The sequence below is a fragment of the Caloenas nicobarica genome, chromosome 2 (genome assembly GCF_036013445.1).
Source record: "Caloenas nicobarica isolate bCalNic1 chromosome 2, bCalNic1.hap1, whole genome shotgun sequence".
Taxonomy (NCBI): Eukaryota; Metazoa; Chordata; class Aves; order Columbiformes; family Columbidae; genus Caloenas; species Caloenas nicobarica.
Window position 1 is genome coordinate 16143642 of NC_088246.1, and position 27703 is coordinate 16171344.

Genomic DNA, 27703 nt, shown 5'->3' on the forward strand with positions numbered 1-27703 from the left:
TGAGGTGAAGCCCCGCCCCCTCGCAAGCCCCGCCCCGCCTGGCCCCGCCCCCCCCCCCCAGCCCCGCCTCCTCCATCCAATGGCAGCCCTATGGGCGCCGAGGCCGCGGGCGGCAGCTGTCCCGCCAGCCCAGCAACGGCTTCGCGCCTGCGCCGTAGAGCGACGGTGGAGCCGGGCCGGGCTGCCCGTGCACCTCCGCGCCTGCGCACCAGGTCCCGGCTGAGGGGGCGGGGCTGGGCGCTGCAGAGGGTGACGTCACCCTCCCTGCCCTGCCGCCGGCGCCGCCTCTGCCCGGCGCGGGGGGGGCCGGGACTTGCCGGCTGCAGGCGCCGCCATGGCTGCCATATTGGGGAGGAAGTGAGAGCGGGAGGCGGCGGCGGCGGCCAGGAAGGAGCCCTTCCCTGTTCCCTTCTGCTCGGGCGGGCACAGGCTTCTCGGCAGCGGCGGCAACGGCGGCTTGCGAGACCCCCGGAGCGGGCGGCGTCGAGGCAGCAGCGGGTGGCGGCGGAGCTGAGCGCCCCGGAGGCGGCGGTGGCCTAAGATGGCGGACCCGGCGGAGTGTAACATCAAAGTGATGTGTCGCTTCAGGCCCCTCAACGAGTCCGAAGTGGCCCGTGGCGACAAGTACGTCGCCAAGTTTCAGGGCGAAGACACCGTCGTCATCGCGGTGAGGGGCCGCCCCGGACGGGAAGGGCGAGGGGAGCGCCGGGGGGAGGGGGTGCCGGGGGTCGGCGGGGTCAGGGACCGCGGGGCTGGGCGCGGTGCGGGGCGGGACGGCGGCGCCGGGGCGGGCAGGGCCGCCTCGGGGAGGGGGGGTGGCCTTTTTGGGGCGGGGGCAGGGAAGGGGAAGGGGAGGCAGAGCTGCGGAGGGGCCGGCTGGTCTGGGTGCGGGCACGGCCGGGCAAAGAGCAGGAGCCGCCGGGTCCAGAGGTCCCGGAGCGGCGGGCGCTGGGCTGGCGGGACACGTCGGTGGTGGCAGCTCAGGGAACCTGTGACAAAGGGCCGCGGGGCGAGCTCCGGCGTGTCCGCGGGAAATGCGCGGGTCACCGGGCGGAGAGCGGCGGGCGAGCCCTGCAGCGTGTCCCCGGCTGGGATGGGCCTGCCCTGGGCCGCCGTGAGGAGTTTGACCGCTAAATACGTGCTTGGGAGCTACCTCCGAAGTAATTGTGTACAGAGAGGTTTTTGGGGGGAAGAAAATGCAGAACAACACCGCAGGCTCCAGTTCGTTGGTGCTTGTGATCTGTAAACGTCTGCGGCTGGTAACTTTTAAAATCAGAATAAACATTCAGTTTGGCTTATTACATGTTCGTAAGTGTATTTTAACCGAAGTCACCTTGCAAAATATGAGACATGTTATAAAGCAATCTGGATGTTACAGGGGAAAAGAATAAAGTACAGTAGTTTATTGTCTGGTTGATATTGTATAAACACACTTTATTCCCAATGTTTGGGGGTTTTTTTGCTAACTTTTAATATGTTTTCATAGAAATACTTTTCTCTCTAGACACAGTGCTGGTTCTGCATTGCTGAAAGTAACTTAGATGCCACTTATTATCTGTCTTCAGATTTTGTTTTTTATATTGTTTCTTCAGGCTACCAATAATACCTTTTTCAGACAGAATCTGAAGGTGAAGGAGGCCAGTTAATAAAATACTTCTTTTTTTTTTTAGTATGATTTACTAAATACTAGTGCTCTAGTCTGTTAATGTTCAACTGAATTTGTCAATAAAATATGGAATTCCATTAGTCTGGATCTACAAGAATGATAGCGTGCTTGTGAAATGAGGTAATTTGGGGTTATTTTAGCTGGCGAGTTTGTATCTTGGAGTACATCTGTTCTTCCTGAGGTTGTACAGGTAAACTCCTCAGAGTAAGGAACTAAGCCTGGAAAATGGAAAATTTGACTAGAACAAATGATCTCACTTCCATCAGTGAATACTCATTCATTGTGACACTACATATTCTATTTAAAATCCACGATTAAGTTCAGAAACCTTGGTGTTTTCTCGCTTCTCAAAAATATTTTTCCATATATTCTTTCAGTAGTTCTAGTCTAAAAAGAACAGAAAACTTAAGTTGTTTAAATACTCCTTGAGTATGCTTTAAAAATATCTGAAATGTAGATTGATCTGGGATGGTGCTGTATCTGAGTAGAACAGTCTGATGGCATGTTCCTGGGGGAGCCTGGGCAGCTTCCTGCTTAGGGTTAGTATTTAGTGTTACAGCTGTACTTTGGTGTTTTCTGCACTGGTAAAAATCACAACAAAAAATCCTTCAGTGGTCCTAGGTCCAGGACTTGCTGTGTCTGACTTTGAGAAAAATGCCCCCCAAAATTATTAGACTGGGTAACAGTGGCAATATTTGAGTTCTGTTTCATAAAATCCTATTCCTGTGATTTTTGTTTTTATAATGGTGGATATATGACAAGATCGATATTCTCCAAGTTATGACTTGATTCTCTAAAACAGTTACTTTAACTTGCAGTTTGTTTATTTACTTATTTAACAAGCTGAGTTTTTACAAAGTTATGAACATTCCAAGTTGAGGCTGCAGCCAGCCACCTCTTACCTGTGTTGCTGAATGCCCAAGGGAGGACAGCAACAGTCCTTCTCATGAAACAGTTTCTAAAAACATTCCCCAATAAGCTGTCTGTTTGGGTACCTTCCGGTGTTTGATTCGTGTCTTTATTGCTACATGTTGTATTGGCTGCCTGCTGACCAGTAATGGAGCCACTTTTTTATAGCTCCTTTCCCAGCTGTGTGAGGGACTTGCACCTTCTGTGTGCACCTGGGTCTGTGCTGGAACAGCATCTTTAATAATGCCTGGGAGTTGCCTGTGGTGGGACATGAGAGGTGAAAACTGGGAGCAGAGCTTATAACAGACCACAGGTTTGACTCCACTGCAGAGGAGGGTGGGGAGGGAAATCGGTGACTATGACCAGACCCTTCTGCTTCCCTAACTCCCCTGTCATCTCTGACCTATCCATTCTCCCTTCTCTTCCTAGCTCTTGTGTAATTATTGGCACAGTTGTCTTTCTGGACAAGCCGGTCATTTGGATTTATGTTAGGTAAAATACTTGTTTTAATTGTAGATAATGTGTAACAGCAATTTGAGGGGGTGTACAGTATTGGTCTGTTTTAAAGAGCAAACTGGAAAAAAGATTGCCCTTCCACAGGACAAAATTAGTAAAAAACTAGTAAAAAAAACTAGTAAAGAGCTTTTAAATTATGAATTAAAGGGGTCTTCTTTCCACTTTATTAAATATTTTGTTTGTAATGGTTCTTCCTGTTAATTAAATATAAGGGGTTTGTTAAAACAAATAATAGGATGACTCGTTATAAGTATATGACTTATGTTAAATATCAGAAATGTACCTATACACAAAAATTTGTAGCAATTTGCTCATGGATTTCAGGCTTTTGAGTAAGATGAAACAAGGAGGAATAACAGGCTTATATGATTATATCCTTTATGTTTTCAAATGCAAAACTGCTTGCAACTGAGTAGCTTTATAGTTCTGCATAACATATCTATACTTAGTTAAAAACATTTCTACACCTAGTATTGCTCATCTCACAACTGTCCAAAAGATAAGATAGGTTACTGAATACAGTGACATTTGGTGATTTCAGACTGAAGCCTAAACTGAAAACGGTTCTGTCAAATGACTGAAGTGGCAAGGTGTTATGGGCATTCACACAAATGGACAATATGCCTCTGTCCAAACGTTTCTAGTAATGATCGCATTGTATTCCTTATTTATATGACTTCTAATAAACAGTTGTGGCTACCTGCCTGTATTTTCTTATTTGTTTAGAGTACTTTTTTTTTTTTTTTTTTAATGTGTAAGGTGTAACCCCCTGTGATCCTGGGAAAAGCTTGAGACAGTTTTCTTTTTCATTATCTTTTAAACTAATATTGGATAGTAAATGAGAACAAGGCTGGGTGTAAGTTATGTTAGAATCAGATTAATGAAGATCACTTGCTATTACTGTACCTTTTGGCAGCAGGTTATTCAAAAGGAAAATGTAATCCATGTATGTTGCTGAAAGAAAGGCTGTGCCAGACTGTATAAAAGCAAGAAACATGGTGTGTTCTTAAAACAACTTTTTAAAAAAATTATTTTGCCAGTGTGAAGGCAGGTACCATTTAATTGGAAACACACCGATAAAAATGCTTAATGTCTACAGTGCAGCTTAAACATGAATCAGAAACTGCAATTTGTAGTTGAAACACTAGTATTCTTTCAGTGTTACTCTTTGAAGTATTTTTTATTTAATTCCATGAAATGTTGGATAATATAGAAGTTTTTCAGATGATATTAGTATGACGATTTAACAGAAAGCAAATATCTAGCTTGTAGTAATATGTAAAGGGAAAGCTGTCCTCCCTGGCTGCTGTACCCCTTCCATAGAAACACCTCACTCATATTTGGTGGTGGTTCTGAAATTCAGTGACCATTTTTATGCCAGCAGTGCTTACTTTTCTCTTTAGAATAAACTTTTTACTAAAGCAAACCTTGGCTCAAACTCTTGTTGCAAAATTCCTCTCTGTTTTGATGCTGCAAATCGAGTTTCTGGTGACTTTTAAAAAAAATAAAATTACATGGTTTAGTCCTTCCATAATAATAAATAACTGCTGTATATGCTGATACATGAGTTGCTGTATTTGCACAGAAATAAGAAAAATAGGGCAGAAAGAGCTGAGATTCACAAACTGTTCACTATTTACTATCAGCTGCAGTTTTGTATGCATAGAGCTAGGACAGGAAGAAAATCCTTTTTCTTTGTCCTAAAAATAAAATAGTAATTTGAAACAGTGCCTTTTCACTCATTCACAATGGTGCACTCCGTTAGGTGTGAAGAAAAAATTCTTCATTGAAAGGGTTGTCAGGCATTGGAACAGTCTGCCCAGGGCAGTGGTGGAGTCCCCATCCCTGGAGGTGTTTAAAAGCTGTATAGACGAGGTTCTTAGGGATGTGGTTTAGTGCTGGAGTTAGGTCATGGTTGGACTCGATGATCCGGGGGGTCTCTTCCAACCAGAATGATTCTATGAAAACAGCAATACCTTAGCTTAGTAATAGGAAGAAGTGAGTCAGATATTTGGCATCATAGCTTCCAGAAGTTTTTCAGTGTAGGATTTTGCATTGATGAGAAGAGTGCTCTTTAATAAAGATGTGAAACTTAAAGGGCAGGTAAGCCCATTTCCTATTACTTCAACCTCTTACCAAAAATCAGGTAACCATGGGTAAGCATAATATTGCTTTAGCAGTCTATTCTAGCAAAAACCAGTAAAGAGCATCTGGATATGTTGTGGTAGAAAAATGTGTTATGGATTTTCAAGTAAATTTTCACTATTGACTTTGCCTCAGATACTAGTCCAGAGAAAATAAGGTGAACTAAGGTAGTGTCATGAGTAACCAATTCTGTAGTTTACAGAAAGTTGCAATGGGAAAATGAAAGATATTTAAAATTATTTCTCTGGAGATAACTTTCAGTATTTCTAGGGCTTTGAAGGTAAGATTTCGGTCTAGTTGTGATCACAGATTTTTGTGTAGTCTTCATTGAAGATATTGAGGAAAAACTTAATGTTTCTGAAGAACAGACTCTCAGGTATGCCCCAAATCTTGTATAATTTAGATAGACGGAGCATCCTTTTATATAAGGGTAACTGGTAACTAGCCTTGAACTGCGGAACTGTGTACTTAAACATAAATGCTTTACCAAGATTCAGTTTAACTACCACTAAATTGTGTTGGCAGATGTACTCTCTTGAGGGCTGAGGGTGCTGCCAGTGTTTTTGCTGTGGGACCACAGCCCTTCAGTACAAACACCTATGGGATCTGAGGTTTCCTGTACTTGATCACTGGTGGAACAAACCCTCGGCAAGGAGCAAATGCATGTGTTTAATTCTCTGGAGAGAGGAAGTCAGACGCTCTGCTTGTTTGCTTGATATTTCGTGTTGCTTATAGGTGGTATGTGTTAATTTTTTCTTAGGATTTGAGTAGCATTTGCTAAAATTTTCTGGAGTATGTCAAGACAGCATTGTGTCATGGTACTGCTGCTTCCACTTGCAAACAGCATGTGGTAATGACACTTGGACCTTTTGTGTTTTCAGTTCCATCATAATATCTGCTTGTTTACTACTTGAGGAAGAAAAGGCATCTGGTATAGAAAAAATATCTGACACTTTAATCTTTCTTGATTAATCTCTTAAAGGTAATGAGGAGGCTTTCTAGGGCAGGGTAATCTGTAATACTGTTTTAGCTTTGTTTACAGCAGAAAGTAGACTGTAAATAGGAGTGATAAGACATAGCATTGCAGATGTCAAAGATGGGAAACCATACTGAGTGGGAGTAACTTGTATTCTTAAAAGATAATTATCATGCAATCTACTTGGCTAAACCTACTTGATTAGGTATTGATTCAGTGGTGATGGAGCAGGGATGTGCCTCTAAAGTGGGTTTTCATAGGTGTGATAAATGCATTGCAACCTGGGAGGGGAGTGAACTGTGTGATTGGATTTTTGAGTGCTTTGAAGTTGCATTGTGGTTTCATCTAGGAAATTTTAATACTGGAAACATGTAAACAAATATTCCACTTTCCACCTGCAAGAGAGGGGGAAATGACAGGTGGCATAAACAGGATGCCCCTTGTGAGGATTCTTTTGTTCAGAATTATTAAATTTTGTATATTGATCGCAGTTGTTAACTTGGAGGGAGCTGGAATTTGTCATGTGCCTAACAGCTTTCACTGTATAAATAAACAAGATCAATTAAAGGCATTACTGCCCAAGTGAAGTCCTTGCAACTTGGTTTTCTGTTCTTAGTAATCCATGGCATTCATCATACATGCTATTCTGTAGACTAACATTTTGTAAAACAAAAGAAACTAATTTGTCTGTGTTTTTATGAAGACATTTGAATGGCAATTAGAGAGTAGAGTCTAAAAGTATTCTTTGTCTATGGATTAGTCTCAAATTAGTAAACATGGCTTTCCTTTTACAAGGATAATGAAGAAGAGTTCAGTTCAGTCAACTTTTGCTTGGCAGAAGATTTTTTTTTTAAACCCAAACCAAAACAACAACAAATAGGAAAAAAACAACCAACCAACCAAAACCAAACCAAACACACACACACAAAACACTAAAAAACCCTAAAAATGGTTTTTTAAAAATTTAGAAAAGGAAAGCTTTTTCAGAACCTGGTCCAAATACCTGTGAATTGCAGGATGGTTGCAGACTAGTGCGAATTGTTTTGCCTACAGTTCTGTCTAAAAAAGGTGTCGTCTTGAACCAGAAACTAGGCTTATTTTTTCATATTTTTTTTTTAAAGTTTGATTTCTTTGAAGTAAATAAATCTTTTATTTGGCATCAAAAATATTCTGTAGTAATATATAAATACACAATGTATTTGTATACATTCAAACACATATACTATGCAGAATAGCATTTGCATTTTAAGGTACTTTTCTCACACTTGTCATGCTCTGTTGGAAGCAGCAAAGATCAGATATGTTTGGATCTGTGAGAACTAGTGAGTATTGTTAACAGTTGCTGCATCAACTGTCAGAAGATTGTACCTAGGAACTTTCCCAAATGCTTCTAAAATCAATATATTTTCTGGAGTGATAATTTGGAGGACAGTTGAAATCTTACAACTACAAACACACAAATTGCTAATGCAGCACAGATTGTTTGCAGTGATGTTGGACACTGCCACTTATCTCACCGTATTTTTCCAATGTGTAGTAGTAAATTTGATCCTCCAAAATGGTACTATTTCAGTGCATGCACATACGCAGAAGAACTTGAGTGTGAAACAGATCTGGTTAATGTTTTGTGATGTAGATGACTTGCAGTGTATAGTGTAGCTAATTGATATTTGTGAAGTTGGAGGCTTTTTGAAACTACAGCTGCTAGTGGGAAAGAAAACGTATAGCTAGTGTTATCTTTGCTACAGCAACTTACCTTTTTATGTAACATGTTCTCAGTCATTTTCTTACCTCAGGGTTACTTGAATTTGTTAGTTGCTTTCTGGTGTAGGTAATGGCCTCGATTCTACCTGTAGAATATATGAAGTTGAGCTGCATTTGAAGCTAAAATGACTAATTGAGGAGGCTTGTGGTTTCCCGGCTGTGAAACAAGTGTTCTGACAAACTGTAGCACCTTAGGGATAGTTTCTGCCTGCTGAGTCTTGTGGTTTCTTCAGTGTATTTACACAGTGAATGCTGTAAATTTTTTTTTTTTTTTTTTTTCTCTCTGAGAGGGAGCTCATCCACCTGCATTCAAGCCCTCTCAGCGGATAGATGTGTGTTGAATCTAAAAAGCTTTGTTTGGTGTTATGCTAGATGGGAGGTCAGGCTGGGAAAGGGAATGTGGTGGATGGGTGAAAAGTGGAAGCTACACTTGTTTTTTTGCCAGGGACACATCCTTCCAGAAGGATGACAGTGAATTAAATGTAGGCAAAAAGGAGCACTTAACAGTGGCAGTGAGTTTAGCAATGGGAACTGGCCCTGGTCCCTTGTAAACCTTGCCTGTCTGCTTGGCTACCTGCTGAATCAAGCTCTGAAAATGAAAAAAAATTAGAACTTCGTAAGATGAGCGTAACAGTTCATAGCCTAATGGACTGTCAGCTGCTTAGAACTGTGTCATGAAAATCTCTTTAAAACAAAGCAAAATCCAACATTCCTTTCAAAAAGATATATTGGAGCTGCTTCTTGTAGTATCTTCCAAAATGAGTCTTCAGTGAACACTCCCCTTCCTCCCAAGCAGCCTTTTCCTTCTGCTTATGGAGCTTTATTTTAAGGATATCATGCATGGGGAAATAGTTCATGTGCTGACTGTAGGTGATCTGAATGTTTCTGTTTGGTTTGAGGTTTCTAACAAATACTACCAAGATGTATATTCTGTGTGATGTGGTATAAGCTGTTTTTAATAATTTGGGTTTACCGAAGCAAACCTGCTGCCAGAGTAGAAGACAATAAGGGATTTTCGGGTGTACAGACTAGGCATTGGTTTACCTTGTAAACTGAGTAAATTGATGTCATGTGGCAGAGTAGGTTTGGAGAACTATTTAGATTGCACTTCAAAACCAAATATATGTAATTCAAGGCCTTACTTGTAGGCAAGCAAGTGAAGATTTAGGCAACACTAAATAAGCTGATTTCCTTGTGGCAGTCTTCAAGTGCTAAAAAAACCCCAAAAGATTGGGCTGAGGCAGTAATGGCTACTTCTAAACTATATGACCAAACACCTTCCACTAGCTGTTTTTTAATAGCTCTTCTGTGTCTCTTTTTTTCCAGTCCAAGCCATATATATTTGACCGTGTATTCCAGTCAAACACATCACAGGAACAAGTATACAATGATTGTGCTAAAAAGATTGTCAAAGGTAAGGTGGAAGAGCAACTTTAACCATAAGGAAATGTCTCGTATTTGTGTGGATTTCAGTGTTTAAAACTGATGCTACTATTGCTCCCTTTTACCTTTTGCATCTTTAATAAGAGCCAACATGAATTATAGCAGTATAAAAGCATCCTGTAGTTGAGCTGATAAACTGCATCAATGCTTAACCTGCTGTTTCACTCAGTTGCAATATTTGATAACACCTGTCATGTTTTGAGGTTTTTTGCAGTTCTCTGCAAAAGATTGTTTGAAACAATTTATCAGTATTTAACTGAAGTAACTCCTAGGGCCAGGTTTGGGGTTTTTTTGTTTTGTTTTTCTCCCTCAAATTTATTGGTGAAAACATCCTACATTAGTTTCTTTGGAGGAAACTTGTGAAATCATGTGTATGCTATATATCTTTTCTAAGCTTCTTTACTTAATACACAGTTTAAGGAGGATTTTTTTTTTAATGTCACTTCTAGCTTCATAATTAAAAGCTTAAATGTGAGTTATCACTGTGCACATCAGGATGTACAGTTTCTCCAAACTTGAATTGTCAGAATTGGCCTAGTAACTTCAGGAAATCAAGTTTTATCACAAGGAAGGTTATACCATAGTAAGTTGTAGTAAGCAATTGTTAGTTTCCTGAGAATGAAATTCATCAATTTCTTCAGGAGATGAGTGATAAGTTCTGATTGAAACAACTTTCAAAACAACTTTAACAAAACCTTGTCAGAGACCCCTGAAATAACAACTATTATTGACAAGAGAAGATTAGGTAAATGTAGGATTTTTTTTGATTGTTAGGAAAGTGAATTGCTGTGGAAAATCCATGCTGCTGCAAGTATTTAGCCCTTCAGTGAATTAAATAGTAATCAGGATAGATCAGAAGTTTGTTCCTTAAAAACGGGAGTTAACTAAGAATTATAGTGGTGCCCCCTTCCTCAATCAATAAATCTGATTGCCATTTCTCTGTGCGGCATTTCTAGGCTGTGCTACATTGTGTGGCAAGTGAGCTCTAGTGGTGGTACAAGTGGATTATGGGTATGATGAGGTGGCACAGACTTTGCCATTTGGAGTATCTCATGCTTGTTTTTGGGAAACAAGAGTTTGCTTGAAGGATGTGATTCTACAGTAACTGACTTGTGAACAAACCAGCCCCTTACCCCTCAATCTAAAACTTTGAGTTGGTTCATTCATAATTTTAAACATAAGCTTGCAGCCAAGGAGTACGATGCTTGAAATAGCATAGCCCGTTCTCTTCACAATTGGACAATTAAACTTTCCTGAAGGCAGAATATATTATAGCATTGTTGGGTATGGTCTCTTCTTCTGAATTATAAAAGACTCTCTGTTCAGCCTGGCAGTTGTATCAATTTCCTTTTCGTTCCTGACTCTGAAGTCCTGATTTTTCTGGTTGAAGGATCAGATGCTTCTAATACAGAAAACATCTAAAATGGAGTCGTTGATGATGTAACGCAGAAGAGGGGTGTGGAATAACACCTTCCTTCCCCCCAGCTCTAGCACAGCTCTAGCACACAAGCGTTGAATGATTTAACTTGCTGAACACTTTAGGAACTGCCTGCTTGCATTCTATTTCATTTGACTTTCCTTTAGAAGAAGGAAGTGAGCCCTAATGAAAATACTCTTTCCCTTTAGATGTACTTGAGGGATACAATGGTACAATATTTGCTTATGGGCAAACGTCATCCGGAAAGACACACACTATGGAAGTAAGAAATCTTTAAAATAATTTTCCTCTTAATGTCACTGTTAACTCTTTTCATCATAGTAGTCTTGTCTTTCTAAAAATAAGATGCCTGCTTGTTTTCATCTTGCAATTTTAATTTTCTTTCTGTTGCAACATTTTGATACCCAAAATGTTTTTTAGGACTTAGAATGGCAATTATTGTATTTTTTCAGCCCTCAGTAAGAGGATGAGAAACATAAGAGTAATGTTAATAGTACATTTTCACTTGTAGCACCTTGAGAGATTTCTGAGGCAGTTCTTTTCACTCCTTGCAAATTCTGAACCTAAATAGATGGTCAAGACTTTCCTTTATAGATAAAATAAGTGCATCATACCCATCAGCATTTTAAAACCAATTTGTATGTTATTTGTATGTTTGTTTTGCCTCAGGATACTGTTTGTGATGTTCAATTGAGTATGAATGTTTCAACTTACTGCATCTTTTTCTAATAAGGGAAAGCTTCACGACCCGGATGGAATGGGTATTATTCCAAGAATAGTGCAAGATATTTTTAATTATATTTACTCAATGGATGAGAATCTTGAGTTTCATATTAAGGTAAACTTTTCTTCATTGTTACTTATTTTATCTGTATCAAAACTGGAAGTAGTGTATGGTTAAATGGATGTTCTGTATCTGTTTCAAATGCCTGTAACTTGGAAAATAGAAATGTGAGTTATTTCTGAAGTAACTCACTCTTCTTAAAGAAGAATTACGTTAACACTTTAATCTTGTTTCCATTAAACATTGATGGTAGCTATCCTGATAACCTATGGCAGCACTAATAGTGCTTGAAGCTTTTGATCAGAATAGTTTCTTCTTAAAGGTGTATTTTAGTTCAGCCTTAAGGACTTGAGCTAGATGTGGTGTTATGTGGGAGGTCATAATAATCACGCTGGATCTTTCTGATCAAAAAGCAAAGCATTTTTGCTTTATGATGCTGGTTTTTTGTTCCACTTTCCTCTTCTAGGTGTCATATTTTGAAATATACTTGGATAAAATAAGGGACCTGTTGGATGGTAAGCCTTTTATTTGTGTTGAACATAGAAAATAAATTGCTCTGGAGAGAGATATTTAAAAAAAAAAAGCTTATCATGGTATGGGTATGCAGTATGCTAGTAACCTATACATGATAAGGGTACATCAAAATGAGAAAGCATGGAGCTAATCTATGTAACTAAAGCTTCAGTAGTGGTTGTTTCATGTATATTAAATTTTTATAAAGTGTTGCTGAGAAATAACATCTATGACTCGGATGTACATTGGACAAAGCTCGTTTGTTTTGCAAAGAAATCATATGTACTTTAGCATTAGAAATCATATATACCTTAGCTTTAGAACTTTTTCTCTTCCAGTTTCAAAGACCAATCTTTCTGTTCATGAGGACAAAAATAGAGTTCCCTATGTAAAGGTGAGCGTCAATCTGATTTGGTTTTGTCTTACACTTCTCTAGTGCATATCATCCTCTTCTGGGTTTTTGATGTGGTGGGTTTTTACCTTTTTTATTTATTTTTAAAGGGTTGCACAGAACGTTTTGTATGTAGTCCAGAAGAAGTTATGGATACTATAGATGAAGGAAAATCAAACCGACATGTAGCAGTTACAAGTAAGTATTCTTTTTTGTTTCATTTTAGTGCTTTGTCAGTTTATTTCTGGTATGCTATAAAAAATAGGTAAGACAAAAGTAATGAGCTAAATCATTCAGGTTTTTGAAAGGATCTAGCATAAACAGTTTCAGCATGTCTTTCAGAAACAAGTATTTCAATTCTTGTTAGATGCTGTTACTTACGCTTGGATTTAAAGGAGAAAGTAAGAGATCAGTGAGGAGCTCAGAATCATAGGAGAAAAAGGTGTAGTTCTGTATTAGAAATAGTCCAAAATCCCAGTTTGTGGAATTTGTTTCAATTAACGTGTGAATCTATAAGTAAGGCACTGTGGCTTGTCTCCAGTTTGGCCATTCTGTTGCATATTCTAAGAAAAGCTGGTCAGAATATATATTCTGACATGCTACAGATTTAAGCAGCATTCCAGTGTCCAAAGCTTCTTGGCCTGTGGTGTGCAACTTGTTTGCAAGGAGCCATGTCATAGGTTTCCAAATTCCTACAAGAAGCAGGATTAGGACGTGACAGAGGGGTTTAAAAAAAATATAAAAAGTCAAGGAAAACTGAGGTGCATGCAAAATAATACTTCAGTTTTTTAGCAACTGAAGTGACTGTCTGAGATCTTTGAGAGCCGGTTTGAAGGGTGAGTTTCACAACCTTTCTAGTTCTTTATTCAGGAAAAGGAAGAATATATAATAATTGAGGAAATAAAAGATTTTTCTTCTAATTTTTCTTTAAGGATCAAAAATTAAAATATGATGTCTCTGTTAAGAAATGACTCAGTCCTGCACTTCTACTTTGTTGCTCCTAGGTGATAAGGTTCTAAAGTGGGGACCAGATGGAGTAGTGGTGAAATAACAGAAATTTGGATAGAAGGATGCTATTCTATGTTGAGCTGCTTCTGTGGCATCAATAAGCTGGTCCTTTTAGATCTGTGAGGAATTTATGGTTAAAAGGAAGAAGCAGGCAGATATTCTCCTTCAGATTGCAGTCAGCTTTAATTTTGTTAAGGAATTAAAATAATTTTTTAAATTCAATAAGTCTTATTTACTCTGCATTTTTCACAGCAGAGGAGGCAGCAGGTATTTAAATCAGAAAGGGGTGAGAGGTTATAGCTGTCTAGTTTGAATTTTCACAAAAGGATAAAATATGATACATTGTAAATCTACAAAAACAAAGAGTTCTGATGCCAGAATGTAAATGTGCTTTATGTTTTAATAGAGTAAACTAAATGTGTGACAGATAGTTGACAGGCTAGCAAATCTTATCAGTGTGCTTATGTGGTATTAACAGAAGCCCAAGGGAGACTGTATCTTTGTTACTCAATTAGACAATACTATTAGTTTTATTGTCATTGAGAGACTGCTCTGTACAGTTTCATTAGCTTTGGATTTGTTGCTTCACTGTGGGAAGATACTGTTTTGTTAAGTTAGTTTGGTTGTACAAATATTTTTGACAATTTATATATTTTGGATTATAGACATGAATGAACACAGCTCCCGAAGTCATAGTATTTTTCTTATTAATGTAAAACAAGAGAATACTCAAACAGAACAGAAACTAAGTGGAAAACTTTACCTTGTGGACTTGGCAGGTAGTGAAAAGGTAATTCTAAATTTCTTTTTCTGCTCTGAAAATCTCCAACTATTTACAATATTTTATGTTGATGTAGTACTGATTGTTCAGTTGTCATCTCTGAAGTGTTTTAATGTTGACTTTGAAAAGTGGTTTCTGAATCCTAGTCTGGGTTGATTATTCGATGCTACCTCTTTGAGCTGATCTGCATTTCTGCAGTGAGGGTTTGTAAACATGGAATAGGATGGGGAAATAGCCTGGAGTTCAGTCTCAGTATCTGTGAGAGCAAAAAAAGTGTACAGGTATGTTGGCTAGCCAGGTGCTGGAATGAAGAGTTCTATGGACGTGAAATATCTGAATTTTCTTATCCAGTGGTACCAAGTTTCTGTATTTGAAATTCTGATTATCATTATTTAAAATGACAGCTTGCATTCCTGTGTCAGTGGCTTAAAGCAGAGAAGGAAATATCTACCGTTTTGCTTACTCTATCACTTCTTATAGACTGTGATTAGCCTATTAAGAGCTGGATTTTTGATGTTCTTTGTATCTTCGCTTCTGGGTTTATCCCAATCATTGTCTCCAGCTTTTTCCAGTCATTTCTGCTTGCTGTTGTCTTTCCTCATGTCATTGGTCTATGGCCTGATTATTGTCTTTGATACTGTGTTTATTCTGAACATGTGTTTCTTAGTAATGGTCTTTTTTTTAGTGCTTCCAATTTCATTCTCATTAAAGAAAGAACAAAGTTAAAAGGCCTGGGTTTCAGGTCTCCTTTCTCTGTAGCTTTGTTCCTTTCACAGTTCATTTCAAACTTTGCTTTTGTGCTTCTACCAGTCTTTTTGAAATACATGATGTTTTCTGATTCCTTGTCTTGGGTTGGTTGTGATCACAGGTTGGTGAGAAGAGCAGTAAAGGGAGGGTTACAGAACTGTAAGTCAAATTCAGCTCTGGAGGCAGAAGAGCTGATGTAAATAGAATGGTGTCAGAGTAGATTCCCTTCACGTTTCTGCTGATATCTACTTAAGTTCCTAGAGCACTCGCATAGGTCAGATTCAGCCTCTAAAATTTGTTCTCCCAAATTTTGCTAAAATAGATTCTGTTTATATTTTCCAGGGGAGTGCTGGTGTCTGGTGTGGTTTGTTTGTTTAAGGATGACCTCTGGACAAACTATTCGTAACACTTATTTCCTTCTATTTCAAGGAATTAAAACCTTTTGACAAATATCAAACAACTTTTGAAGTTGTTTGTTTGATAGAAGTTTTTAACTACACATGTGTCTGCTATGAAAAGGTGTACTTTGCAGGGAAGATATTCACTTCAGTTTAAAAAAACAGAAATATCTTTAAACACTGAGTTCTGAATGAAAAATTGATTGTGAATCAGGGAAAGAGATGGAGGAGGAGTTTGCTTATTCTAATCCAACTTGCTTATGAGTAGTTCATAAAGTCAGGGAGACTGACTTAAAAGCGAAAAAATTACTCAAGTCTTATATTAAATGTGGAAGATGTTTTTTTGAAGATGCATTTAGTAATTTACTGAAATATTGTATAGGTTAGTAAAACTGGAGCAGAAGGTGCTGTGCTGGATGAGGCCAAGAACATCAACAAGTCTTTGTCTGCTCTTGGAAATGTCATCTCAGCTTTGGCTGAAAGCAGTGTAAGTGTTCTCTTTTGTATTCTTATACTTCAAGGTTAAAGGTTTGCATCTCTGAAGATATTACACAGAAATTCTTTCCTGATCTCAGGGATATGCATGAAGTCTCTTAAACTAATCCAATTGCACTTTGCAAATGACTGTTATTCTTGTACTGTGTTGATGCTGATGATTAATAAAGTTACATTTAATGTTGAGGCACCTAAGCATCATAGTGAAAGTTTTCTTGTACTCTAGAAGTTACCATACATGGAAGGAGAATTTTATGCCAACCCGTGTGTGTTCAGTCTTATGATTTATGAATTAATTAGAAAGACATTAAATTCTACTTTAAGTTATACCTAGCAAAAGTATAGCTCTTGTTTCAAGAAATTAAATAATGTGCCTGAAAAAAACATGACTGACTGATTTTTAACCATTTTCTTGGTAGACTTATGTTCCGTATCGTGATAGCAAAATGACCAGAATCCTTCAAGATTCACTAGGAGGTAACTGTAGAACCACTATAGTTATTTGCTGTTCTCCATCTTCATACAATGAATCTGAAACTAAGTCTACTCTTCTGTTTGGCCAAAGGTGAGCAAATGACTTGATATCTTGTTCTTACTATGTTCATAAATAAATCCAGAATGAGAAATAAGTTACTCTGTGAACATTCCTGAACCAAATCAATTAGAATATTTATTTTGTCTGTCATTCTTCAGTGCATGCATAGCTAAGTGTTGAGATCTTTCTTATATAAAAATCTTTAAACTGGGCCAGATCCTGAAGACTGTATATTTCCAGTAGGACAGTGTATAGTTTGGTTCAAAATGCAGTTTAATGTATAGTCTTGGACAGGAATTAATACTTTTTTTTTTTTTCCTGAAGTGGAAGGAGAGAGGAAGGATTTCTCCCCTGCTAAGTTGAATCTATTTCCCCTGCCACCCTTTCTTTGATAGCGTGCTGAATTATGTCTTCTGGTCTGTTTCCTTATCTAGCATTCCAGTAACATTTGAGTTACTACTTCTAAATTCTACTTCTGTCATTTGTAATTGAATTTATAAGTACCCATCTCAAATTTGGTATTTTGTTAGATATCACTTCTTTACTGCTGTTATTAATGCTTCATCGTAATACTCCAGTTCCTGACCACTGGATTTAATGACTTAATTTGTTGGAGCACATTACAAAAGCCCTCAGCATTTTAGTTAGTTCATCTAGTCTTCTGTGTTAGGGTACCTCTTCCACTTTAGTTCAACAAGATAGTTTCCCACTGGTCTTCTCAGAGAAGCTTTTTGTTATGGAAAGTAGACTAGATGACTGCAAAACTTATTAAAAAATCTGGCAGAATATCTTTGCAGAAAGATGCTTATAGGAGTCATAATACGGGGGGTGGAATTTCTAACTACCATTAAGCTTTTTTCCTGTTTTAGTCTTGGTGGGGGGTGGGGGCGGATATTTGGTGGTAGGAGGCTATACAGAAAAATTACTGAAGTGAGGTATGGCACTAAAGTGAAAACTGTACGTTAACTTCATGAAGATATACTATTAATGCTATAGTTTCGTCTCCAAAGCTAATGTATTTGAATGAGATTCGCTTGACTGAATGTGAATAATCACATCTGAACTTTATAGCTTGTACACCTGGTTGGTTAATGGAGATCTAGTAACTGGATTTTTAGGTTGAAATGAGCTGTTTCTTAAATAAGCTAGATCATTTACACCTTAAAGGTATTATGTTCTCTACTGGAGAAATGTTTGCTACGTGTGGTGAATGCTGCCCTTTGTTCAAAGCTGTGCAATACTCTCCTGACTAGAATTCTTTCAGGTGAAAGTCTGCAGCTGAATTTTTCCAACTCAACCAGCTTGAGATTTTTCAGCCTTCCCAAAGTTTATTGTATTGCCCCATCTATTCACAGTTGTACCAATGCAATGAAAAGAATAGTAAGTTGTCAGAGAGCAGAAATAATCTTTTGGAAGAGGTGGGAATGTCTACGCTTTCACTAGTGATATGTAGAAATTTTATTTAATACCCTTTAATTCCTTTCTTTAAAAATGAAGTTTCAGAGCTTTTTGCTCTCTCTGTGTAGAGCAAAGACCATCAAGAACACGGTCTGTGTCAACGTGGAGCTCACAGCAGAACAGTGGAAGAAAAAGTATGAGAAGGAAAAAGAGAAAAACAAGACTCTGCGTAACACTATACAGTGGCTAGAAAATGAACTCAACAGATGGCGGAATGGTGAGAAGCAATTGTATTTTTGTTCTACAAACTTTAGGCGAGACAGTAGACACTGAATTCGTTTTCAGGATACCAAAAATAACTAAGAGCACTATGCAAGACGGTAATAACAATATTAAAGCTAAGATATTAAGTTGATGTTGGAACTTCATGTCTTTCACCGTATTGCAGCTGGAACAACTTCTAAACCGCATAATGGCAAAAATGTCTGAAAGTATATTGGTGTTAGGTTCTTCAACACTTGCTTTACTAGCAGAGCTAGAGTTACATCTAAAAATTTTATTTTGAGGGAGAAAAAATGATATTGTAAATGCAGAAACTGAGGGTAATATTTTGTTTAGTTTTCTAATTCAAACTGATATCACAAGATCTTATCCTTGTTTAAAACTCAAACATGTTAATAGGCAAAAAATCCCACCCAAAATGCCAAATCTATGACAATGCAGAATGTGCCTGTTCTTTCTTCCTAAATAATTAACTTCTTATCGATTAAAGTGTCTGACAAAACACAAGTTAAATATGAAGCCTTAAATTCAGGAGAACAGAGGTCATACTTACAGATCTATGCTGGAGTTTGGCAGTTATAGAAGATGATTTTATAATCTTGTAGACAACTGCACCACATCCTGATGTAAATCTGAGAAAAATGGGTTCACTTAAATAAGCTCAGTAGAATGTGGAGGTTTTTTAAAAATCTTTTATAGAGATGGTGTGAGGCCACACCTGAAATGTTAAGTATAGTTCTTCCAGAATATTGACACAAGATACTGGAGTGTTAGAAAGAGCCCATACCTTCAAAGGTCTGAAGGAAATGTTTTGTAGTAAGACGCTAAGGAATTTAGTTTACCAGAGAAGTGTCTTGATTAGCATGTGGCGGGTTTTTTTCTGTGTGAAGTTAGTAAAGTCTTCTCGTCAGAAAAGGCTTGATGAACATAAGAGGAGAAAAGTGTAACTGAAAAAATATTTTAAATTGGAAGAAAAGCAATGTAAAATTAATATGGCTACCTAGGAAAACAAACTGCCAAGCGAAAAAGAAAGGGCAAGTTTGGTGCTTTTCTAGAACATAGTTTGATGTGAGATTTGGAGCTCATAGCAGTAACTGGGTGAAATATAATATTCTGTGGTGGGCAGGAGACAGTTTGGGTGATCTAGTGGTAATTTTTTTTCATAATGTAATCATGTGAACTTAATTGCTAATTAACTGTGGAGCAGTACTGTTAGTAGGGAGTATGTAACACTTCTCAAGGCTGACTTTGTGGAAGATACTTCATGGCTGACTGTACTAAAACAAAGTATATTCTTCTCTTTAAGGGGAGACTGTACCAGTTGATGAACAGTTCGATAAGGAGAAGGCCAACTTAGAAGCTTTTGCAGCGGACAAGGATATTACTGTTATTAATGATACACCAGCTACCACAATTGGAGTAACTGGCAACTTCACTGATGCTGAGAGAAGAAAATGTGAGGAAGAAATTGCCAAACTATACAAACAACTGGATGACAAGGTGTGCCATTCTTACTTAATGTAGGAAATATATCTTGAATTGTATTATGTAATATTTAATTTGCCAGTCTTCATTTGTTAGTACAGCTTGGTTAAGTATTTGCTGGGAGTGCCTACTGTAATTCTGAAGCTCTGATTAAGAGAAATCAAAATTGCCTTATCTGGTGCTGAGATATTTGTAATTGCTCTTCTTCCTTTGCTGAAACTACTAAAAATGTCCTGAAAACTAAAGTATGAGTACGTAGGGGAAAAAGAAAAAAATGTTAATGTTAGGAGGCTAAAGTTAATGAGAATCTTGAATGATGTTTCTACTTTCTGGGTGTAGAACATTCCCAGCTGGTTGTTTGGAATATTACTGCGCTTGAAAAAGGAAAATAACGAGAAACCAGGAGAACAAATAATTTGAGGGCCGCAGTTTTTTCCTGCCACGTTATGCATATTTTATTTGAATGTAATTTTAAATTTAAGCAGTAGTACTAAATTTGGAGAGGAAAAAAATCTTGTAATTAAATCTTAATTGTTTCTTAGAAGTTAGAACAACTTGGAGAAGACTTGCAAAAGCACAGGTATAAGAGCGTTGTCTTTGAAGCATGGTGTTTTACCTATACATGCCAGGTTAAGCACCTAATGGATCAGTCAGTGAAATCAGAAGGATTATTTTTTTTAAATTTTATTGCTCTCAGTTGTGCAGTTGTCTCAGAAGATCAACATGTTAGATGCCTAACATCTGCTGTCTATTAGTTTATTTTTCCTGAGTGGTATTTGTCAGTTTATTAACACAGTTTTACTTCAACTGCAGGATGAAGAAATTAATCAGCAGAGCCAACTAGTAGAAAAACTGAAAACACAGATGTTGGATCAGGAAGAGGTGAGTTTTGCTCTTGCATCTTTATTCTCTTTCTGTTTGTCTTTCCTTTAAATAAATTAGAGATGTTCTGAATAGATTGCAAGTTTATGACCAGGGAGTAGAATGACAGCTTACTGCTGTACAATAGCTGTGTTTTATTCATTATCTAAATGTTCTGTGTATTCACTCCCCCCACTTACACTGTGCTAGTGGTTAAACTTAAACCAGTTTACTTGAACCTTAAGTATCCATGAAGATAAACAGAATTGAAATATTTTATGCAAAACATCAGCAGTTGCATTCCCGATGCAAAGTTAGCAGTTTGCCAAAACTGAAGATACCTCCATTTACTGTAAGAAATCTGTTATAAGGTTTACTTTTGGTCAGTTGCTGTGCAGAGAGAGAAGGGCGAGGAGGGAAATGTAATGGCCCATAAAGGAAAAGATCTGTGTTACTTCAGACCATACCTGCTAGAATAGTCAAATTATTTGTATGCACGTTACCAATGATGTAACTTAATTACATGGTGAAAGTACCTATTAGTAATCGCTAATTTCATTTAGCCAAGATATTAGAAAACATAATTCTATATAGGACAAAGATTAAAAAAAAATATTTTTGTGTACATGGCAAGAAGGAAATGGGTTGAGGACTCAGGAAGCTGGAGCTACTGTTTAATCTCATTTAAATAAACAAATCTTCCTTTTTAACAACTATTCACATTGTCTAGTAATTCTTCAGCAGCTAACAGAGTTAAAATGCTGGAAGTTTAGTCCCTAGCCTGTTGACAGTTTCAGACTCATGACTAGTGTCCAATGGCTTTTTTTTCGAACTTGCAATATTCCATTTGTGTGTCAGTTGTAGTCCTAATGTGTCTCGATTCGTAAGCATTTCCACTTTCAAAATACTTTAAAAGCTAAAGAACTATGGATATAGATAAATTTAATTGTTCATTGTACTCTCACTGTACCTGTGCTTGGCATCCCTATTGTGTGACGCTAGACACTACAAATGTAGATATAAGCTAGCGTAGTGGTTAAAAGCACTAATAAGATTCAACTTTTACATAGAATTTTATTGATGATGATTTGGTTTTGTAATTTCAAATAAATCTCTGTCAATGTTGCAGCTCTTAGCGTCAACCAGACGGGACCAAGACAACCTGCAAGCAGAGCTGAATCGCCTTCAGGCTGAAAATGATGCCTCTAAAGAGGAAGTGAAAGAGGTGTTACAAGCCCTTGAAGAACTCGCTGTCAATTATGATCAGAAGTCTCAGGAAGTAGAAGATAAAGCAAAGGAATATGAACTGCTTAGTGATGAACTCAATCAAAAATCGGTATGAAATTTGGATGAGAAATTACTGACAGTCTTCAAAGTAACTTTTCTTGCCTTACCTGTATTTCTTGCTTGAAGTCATTTAAAGGGAGCCTAAGTCTAAAACTTCTTTAGTTTTTTGCAAAGATTGATTTTCTAAAACCAGTAAGCTTCAGAAAAATGAAGTGGATACTGACCTTGATAGCCCCCATCCTTCTAGTACCTATGGCATTTTACTACCTGAAGAGTATTCAGAAAAATCTTAGATGTCAGAAGTTAACACTTTCATTACGTGCTGGTGATCTGATTCAGTTTTGTTTGTCTCTCTGGTGCAGTTAGGTTAATCCTCACTTAAGAATCTGCTCATTCCAATCTTGAAATTGCAGTGAGAACACTACAGCTTTTCATGAAAGGAATGTGTATTTGCATGCTGTATTTATGGCATGTAAAATAACTTACCTCGATGCCTTCAAAAATAAGCAATTTGTTTTGCCTTCTGCAAGGAGTAGTCCTGAATGCTGAGCACATTAACCAGGCTGATATATTGGAATAAGTACAGATGCAGCTTCAGTCCCACAGGATGAATACGATATACCTCCTTACACACCTGCATAGTTTCCGAATTGACTAACAGTTTGGGAAGCCAATCATTTGGCAGACTTCAATGAGTTTTAAACAGTTAATACTCTACCTATTATCATAAAATTTTAAGTACTAGAAAGGATCAGCGTGTTTGCTGACATTGTGGACACGTTCTTGAACGTGAATATCAAGTGGGTCTGGGTATTCTACTGAATGTGGCTTTCAATTTTCAGTTAGAAAGATTTGACTAGACAGAACACTGGCATTAAAATTGATGTTCATAAGATCATGAAACTTCTCTTCACATTTCTAAGTATGCTGATTTGAGTAATCTTTATTGGTAACTTACCTCATTTAAAGGTCAGCAGAAAGTCATATCAGCTCTGGTCTTCCTATTATGAGCAGCACTTAAAATTTGATGGAATAGACTAGCTGTGTATGTATATGATTCTTAAGTGTGTGGCTTGCTTTTTTCCGTGTTTGGGTTTTTTTAATTATTACTTGCTTGCATTGTTGGTTTTGATTAGTTTATAGATAGTCAAGTGATTCTAGAGAATATAGCTCATGTCCATTGAGTGTCATGAATAACTCAATCCACAAGAATGCAACAACTGTTCTGAGTTGCAGTAAAATTAAGACATTCAGTGTTCTTAGTCTGTCACAGCTAACCTGTGCAGTAACCATCCTTTGGCATTACTGGATGAAACTGGATGAAACTTTTCTACTGTAAAACTTTTTTTTTTTTTTAACGGGACAACAAAGAACAGACAACTTTAGAGTTGCTGTTGCAACCACAGCAGCTCAAACTTGCTGAAAAACTGCTCTAGAGTAAGTGTAGTACTTATGAACTCTCAGAATTGGGTGCCATTTTTTGATTTGCAGGTAGGAAATAGTTAAGAGCTCTGCAGGCAAAGCTGAAATTATTTTCCTTTACTAAAATATGGTGAGAAGTGTTAGACTTGCTGTCCACGTACCTTCTTTCTATAAAAACAATTCTCTGTAATATTTAACTGTATATAACTCTGAATACTGTTTAACAACATTGAATTTTGTAGTAGAGTTGTAAGATTACATTTTATAGGCTGAGGGCCTCTGTCCCCAGTACTTTACATTTCTTTCAGAAGAAATACTGTCACTCTAAGACTTCTAAATTTTTACTGTATGGTATGTTCATCTAGGTTGATACTAATCTGATTTTAGCCATAAAAATGGGACGTTTCAGTAGGCAGCCATATTTTACTATATTTAAATAAATAGTTTGAAACTAGTTCTAAAAACAGGAGTATGTTTTGTTTATCAAAGTGTAACTTTTTTTACTGTAGGTCACCCTAGCCAGTATAGATGCTGAGCTTCAGAAACTCAAGGAAATGACCAACCACCAGAAGAAACGAGCAACAGAAATGATGGCCTCCTTACTAAAAGATCTTGCAGAGATAGGAATTGCAGTAGGAAATAATGATGTCAAGGTAAGGATTAGTCACTGCAAGTTTTAATGCCTTATAGTACACACATACATTGTGGCCAGATGGGGTCAATTTTCTTAGTATGGTAAAAATAATCACCATAGGAAGCCTTATGTATATTAATAATTTGGGCATAAGCTTATCCATTGCTTATACTGTGACATAATCAGGTCCTAAGCAGAATTTGATTATGCAAAGAAAAAAAAGAGCAAGTATGACTTTTTTTTTTCTGAAGGAGTGTTTTCGTTCATACTGTTAAACTGCTCTATGGTCATAATCAACAGCATTGTCTTGGAAATTTAATGCTGACCTACAGTGGCAATCAGGATTTCGATATAAGTATTATTATGTTGTTATGTTGTATTAAAAATGGAATGAGGAAATTAAAAGATAACTCTAGAAGATCAATGTAGGACAAGAATGCAGGCAGTGTTAGAAATCTGTAGTGAACTGTATTTCCCTCTTCAAGTGACTCATTACCTTTGTACAAACTTCTAAATAATCAGAAAACTTAAAGTTTCATTTTGGTCTTTAAATGCTCTGATGATTAGTCGAGGCAGGGGATTTGTGCTGGGCACTAAGTTGCTCCAGCACATCTTTAATTCTGTTTTGTTATCTGAGCTTTCTAAACTTGTCAATCCATGCGTTTCAGCAGCCTGAGGGAACTGGCATGATAGATGAAGAATTCACAGTTGCGAGACTGTACATTAGTAAAATGAAATCGGAAGTAAAAACAATGGTGAAACGTTGCAAACAGTTAGAAGGCACACAAGCTGAAAGCAATAAGAAAATGGAAGAAAATGAAAAGGAGTTGGCTGCCTGCCAGCTCCGAATCTCACAGGTAAATGTTTCTTTACCGTGTACTTCCTAAATGTTCTTTCGAATTTATTAACCTGCTAGGGGGTGGGGAAGCTGCAATTTCTTTTTGTCACCTAACAAAGTACATGGTGATCGAACAGTCACAATGCTCAACTGTATCCTCAATAGTCTATTTGGTTTAGATGCTTCTGAGTAATTGTGTGACAGGATGTCAAAGTTTCTGCAATATGTCTGTAGCCCGATAACATTTTTGTAGTGCTTGTATTAAATACTAGGGTCCATACGTTCTCCATCACAGGATCATTGACAAAAGTGTTGCAGAAGCAGTGACTCGTGAGCACTCTGCCTACTAGTGCAGCAAATTGGAAGTGGGAGAGGTAGTAATAGCACAGTAAAATTATAGTAGGTTTGCACAGCAGATTAAATTTACTTCTAATGTGAGAAAGGCCATTTTAATGCGATTGTTAGAAAAGATCAGTAATGTGACTTTTACCACTTCTGAAAATTGTGATCTACACATGCAATTTAATTTTTCTATATTTTGATGTGCGTACAGGTGGTCATCTCTCTTCAAATCAGGAGATGCATATTTCAGTGCAGTCTTCTAAATAAAGTGGGCCTCTCTTGCCTCTGATGGTGTTTAACATTCAAAACATCTCTTCTCCCAGCCAAAATGTATTTCATTCCAATCCAGGATAATGACATTTTCTTACAGGGTGCACTACAGATCTAATTGAGTTGTCATATTTGTCTTAGAGCTTAGTTGGCATCGTTTTTGTTTTGAGATCAAATTACTTGTTTAAAAATAAGTATAAACTGTTTATGCAAATGCAGTTCTGTGATAGCCAGTTCCAAAGTAAATGAATCTTTCCATTCTACAAGCACGAAGCCAAGATCAAGTCATTGACTGAGTATCTTCAGAATGTGGAACAGAAAAAGAGACAACTGGAAGAGTCTGTGGATTCCCTTAATGAAGAATTAGTTCAACTCCGAGCACAGGGTAGGAATTGCCTCCCTACACCCCAGGCAGCACCACAACCATTTTAAGTATATAGTGATAAACAGAGAGTTGTTCTGTTCCAGATCGATGGAAAAGCAGAGCTGTAGAATGTCTTTTTGCTACTGAATATGTAGAATTAATCAATGGGAAAGCATGTTTGCTGTTTGAAAGAACTGCTATGGATAGGATTAAATTTAAGATATTACTGATTTGATGGATCTCTGTGGTGAGAGGAGACTTCTTCCAAATTTTAAGGTGTTGGGAAGGGGGCATTAACTGTGTCTTCCCTGTGATGGCCCAGTTACCTGGCTGAAATGTGTTTTCTCTCCTCTATCCCTACTAGAAAAAGTCCATGAGATGGAGAAAGAGCACTTAAATAAGGTTCAAACTGCAAATGAAGTCAAGGTAAGTTAATTTCATCGTTTAAAACAAAACCAAGACCAACAACAACAAAAACAAAACCAAAAAAACCAACAACAACAAAAAACCACAAGATGAAGTATGGCAAGTTCTAAAATCATATAATACATACTGTTTTATCTAACAGCAAGCTGTGGAACAGCAAATTCAGAGCCATCGTGAGACGCATCAGAAACAAATCAGTAGCCTAAGAGATGAAGTTGATGCAAAGGAGAAACTTATCACTGAACTTCAAGAGTAAGTAATTGTTATTTTAGTAGTGCCAAATGTCTTCAGACTGCATGAATACAGAAGCACAGTATAGTGGGAAGGACGTGGCAAGATTTCCTTCAGCAGTCTCTTTTTAACTTGTGTTACTTTACTGAATGTCATGTCTGAAGGATTTAGTTTGAATAATTGATATAATATTTACTTTCTGTATTCAGCCAAAACCAGAAGATGATGCTTGAACAGGAACGTCTTAGAGTTGAGCATGAGAAGTTGAAAGCGACTGATCAGGAAAAAAGTAGAAAGCTACATGAACTTACGTAAGTGATTATGGTGCATAAAACAAATGTGTGTGGGAACACTTAGATTTTTAAATCATAGTGACCTAGTATGATGAAGTGACTCTCACTGTGTGATACACCTACTAGAGAGGCTCCAGAGCCTTCTTGAACTTAACTTTAAAACCTTTGCACTGCCTTAATATTTTAAATTGGAAGTAAAATTAAGAAAGATATGAAGGCCACAACTTTTTCTTTGTTAATATGCTGTGGGTTTGAGTAAGTAACTTTTCAGTTTGCCTGTAAATATTGCATGCTTTAAGACTGGAAGAGGCTTGTAACAGTTCCATTACACTCTTTTTTTAATTCTTGTGTTTTGATGCTAGCTTTGGCAAATGGGTTGGTGGTGAGGTGGGAGAACAAAACAAAGAAAAATCCTTTATCTGTCATGCGATACTTACAATCCCAGCTGGTCAGAGCAAAGATCATTTGTAGGATAAGATCTCCAAGTCTTCATCCGGGACCTGATTCTGAGTCTGTCTTTACCTGTTCTAGAAACTTAGGATTTATGTATCTGAATATGCTTGTTTGTATTCCTTCAATATGGTTACATCCTTAATGGAGGTCTTCAGCTGAAAGACATGTTTCATTTGTACCATATAGTGTTTATCACTCTAGTCTCCTAAAAGATTAAAATTTCCAGTTTTGCTCAGATGTTTCAGGGTGAATTTATTCTCTTTTAGGGTTATGCAGGACAGACGGGAGCAAGCAAGACAAGATTTAAAGGGTTTGGAAGAGACTGTGGTAAGATAGTCAGAATATATTCCAAAACAAATATCAATACTTGTGCTTTTTTTCCCCTTCAGAGTTATTTTTAAATTTTTTTAATCATTTCTTGTCCTTAACTGTAGGCAAAAGAACTTCAGACCCTTCACAATCTTCGGAAGTTGTTTGTTCAAGATCTGGCTACTAGAGTGAAAAAGGTAATGTGGTGCTGTAGTGAAACATGGTGTTTCTGAGAATGCTATGTAGATTTCAGTTTAGAACTAAATTAGGAGTTGGTCTTTATGCAGTGTATTTTTTTT

General features: G+C 37.6%; 1 protein-coding gene across 2 annotated transcripts in view; it reads left to right on the forward strand.

The window, feature by feature from the left end:
- The first annotated feature begins 296 nt into the window (after positions 1-296).
- The window catches only part of KIF5B (kinesin family member 5B), a 35095-nt gene continuing 7688 nt past the window's right edge, over positions 297-27703 (forward strand). The window contains exons 1-22 of one of the 2 annotated variants that reach the window (XM_065628052.1): positions 297-667; positions 9303-9390; positions 11046-11119; positions 11591-11695; positions 12108-12156; positions 12493-12548; positions 12656-12743; positions 14219-14343; positions 15862-15966; positions 16394-16539; positions 18036-18184; positions 19496-19689; positions 20488-20556; positions 21665-21871; positions 23754-23897; positions 24547-24735; positions 25596-25713; positions 26057-26118; positions 26261-26370; positions 26559-26660; positions 27362-27422; positions 27530-27601. In XM_065628052.1, coding sequence (XP_065484124.1) covers positions 542-667; positions 9303-9390; positions 11046-11119; positions 11591-11695; positions 12108-12156; positions 12493-12548; positions 12656-12743; positions 14219-14343; positions 15862-15966; positions 16394-16539; positions 18036-18184; positions 19496-19689; positions 20488-20556; positions 21665-21871; positions 23754-23897; positions 24547-24735; positions 25596-25713; positions 26057-26118; positions 26261-26370; positions 26559-26660; positions 27362-27422; positions 27530-27601 — 2439 coding nt within the window. In that variant the 5' untranslated portion in view covers positions 297-541. The remainder of the gene's footprint in view (positions 668-9302; positions 9391-11045; positions 11120-11590; positions 11696-12107; positions 12157-12492; positions 12549-12655; positions 12744-14218; positions 14344-15861; positions 15967-16393; positions 16540-18035; positions 18185-19495; positions 19690-20487; positions 20557-21664; positions 21872-23753; positions 23898-24546; positions 24736-25595; positions 25714-26056; positions 26119-26260; positions 26371-26558; positions 26661-27361; positions 27423-27529; positions 27602-27703) is intronic. The other variant, XM_065628053.1, reaches the window with a different exon arrangement.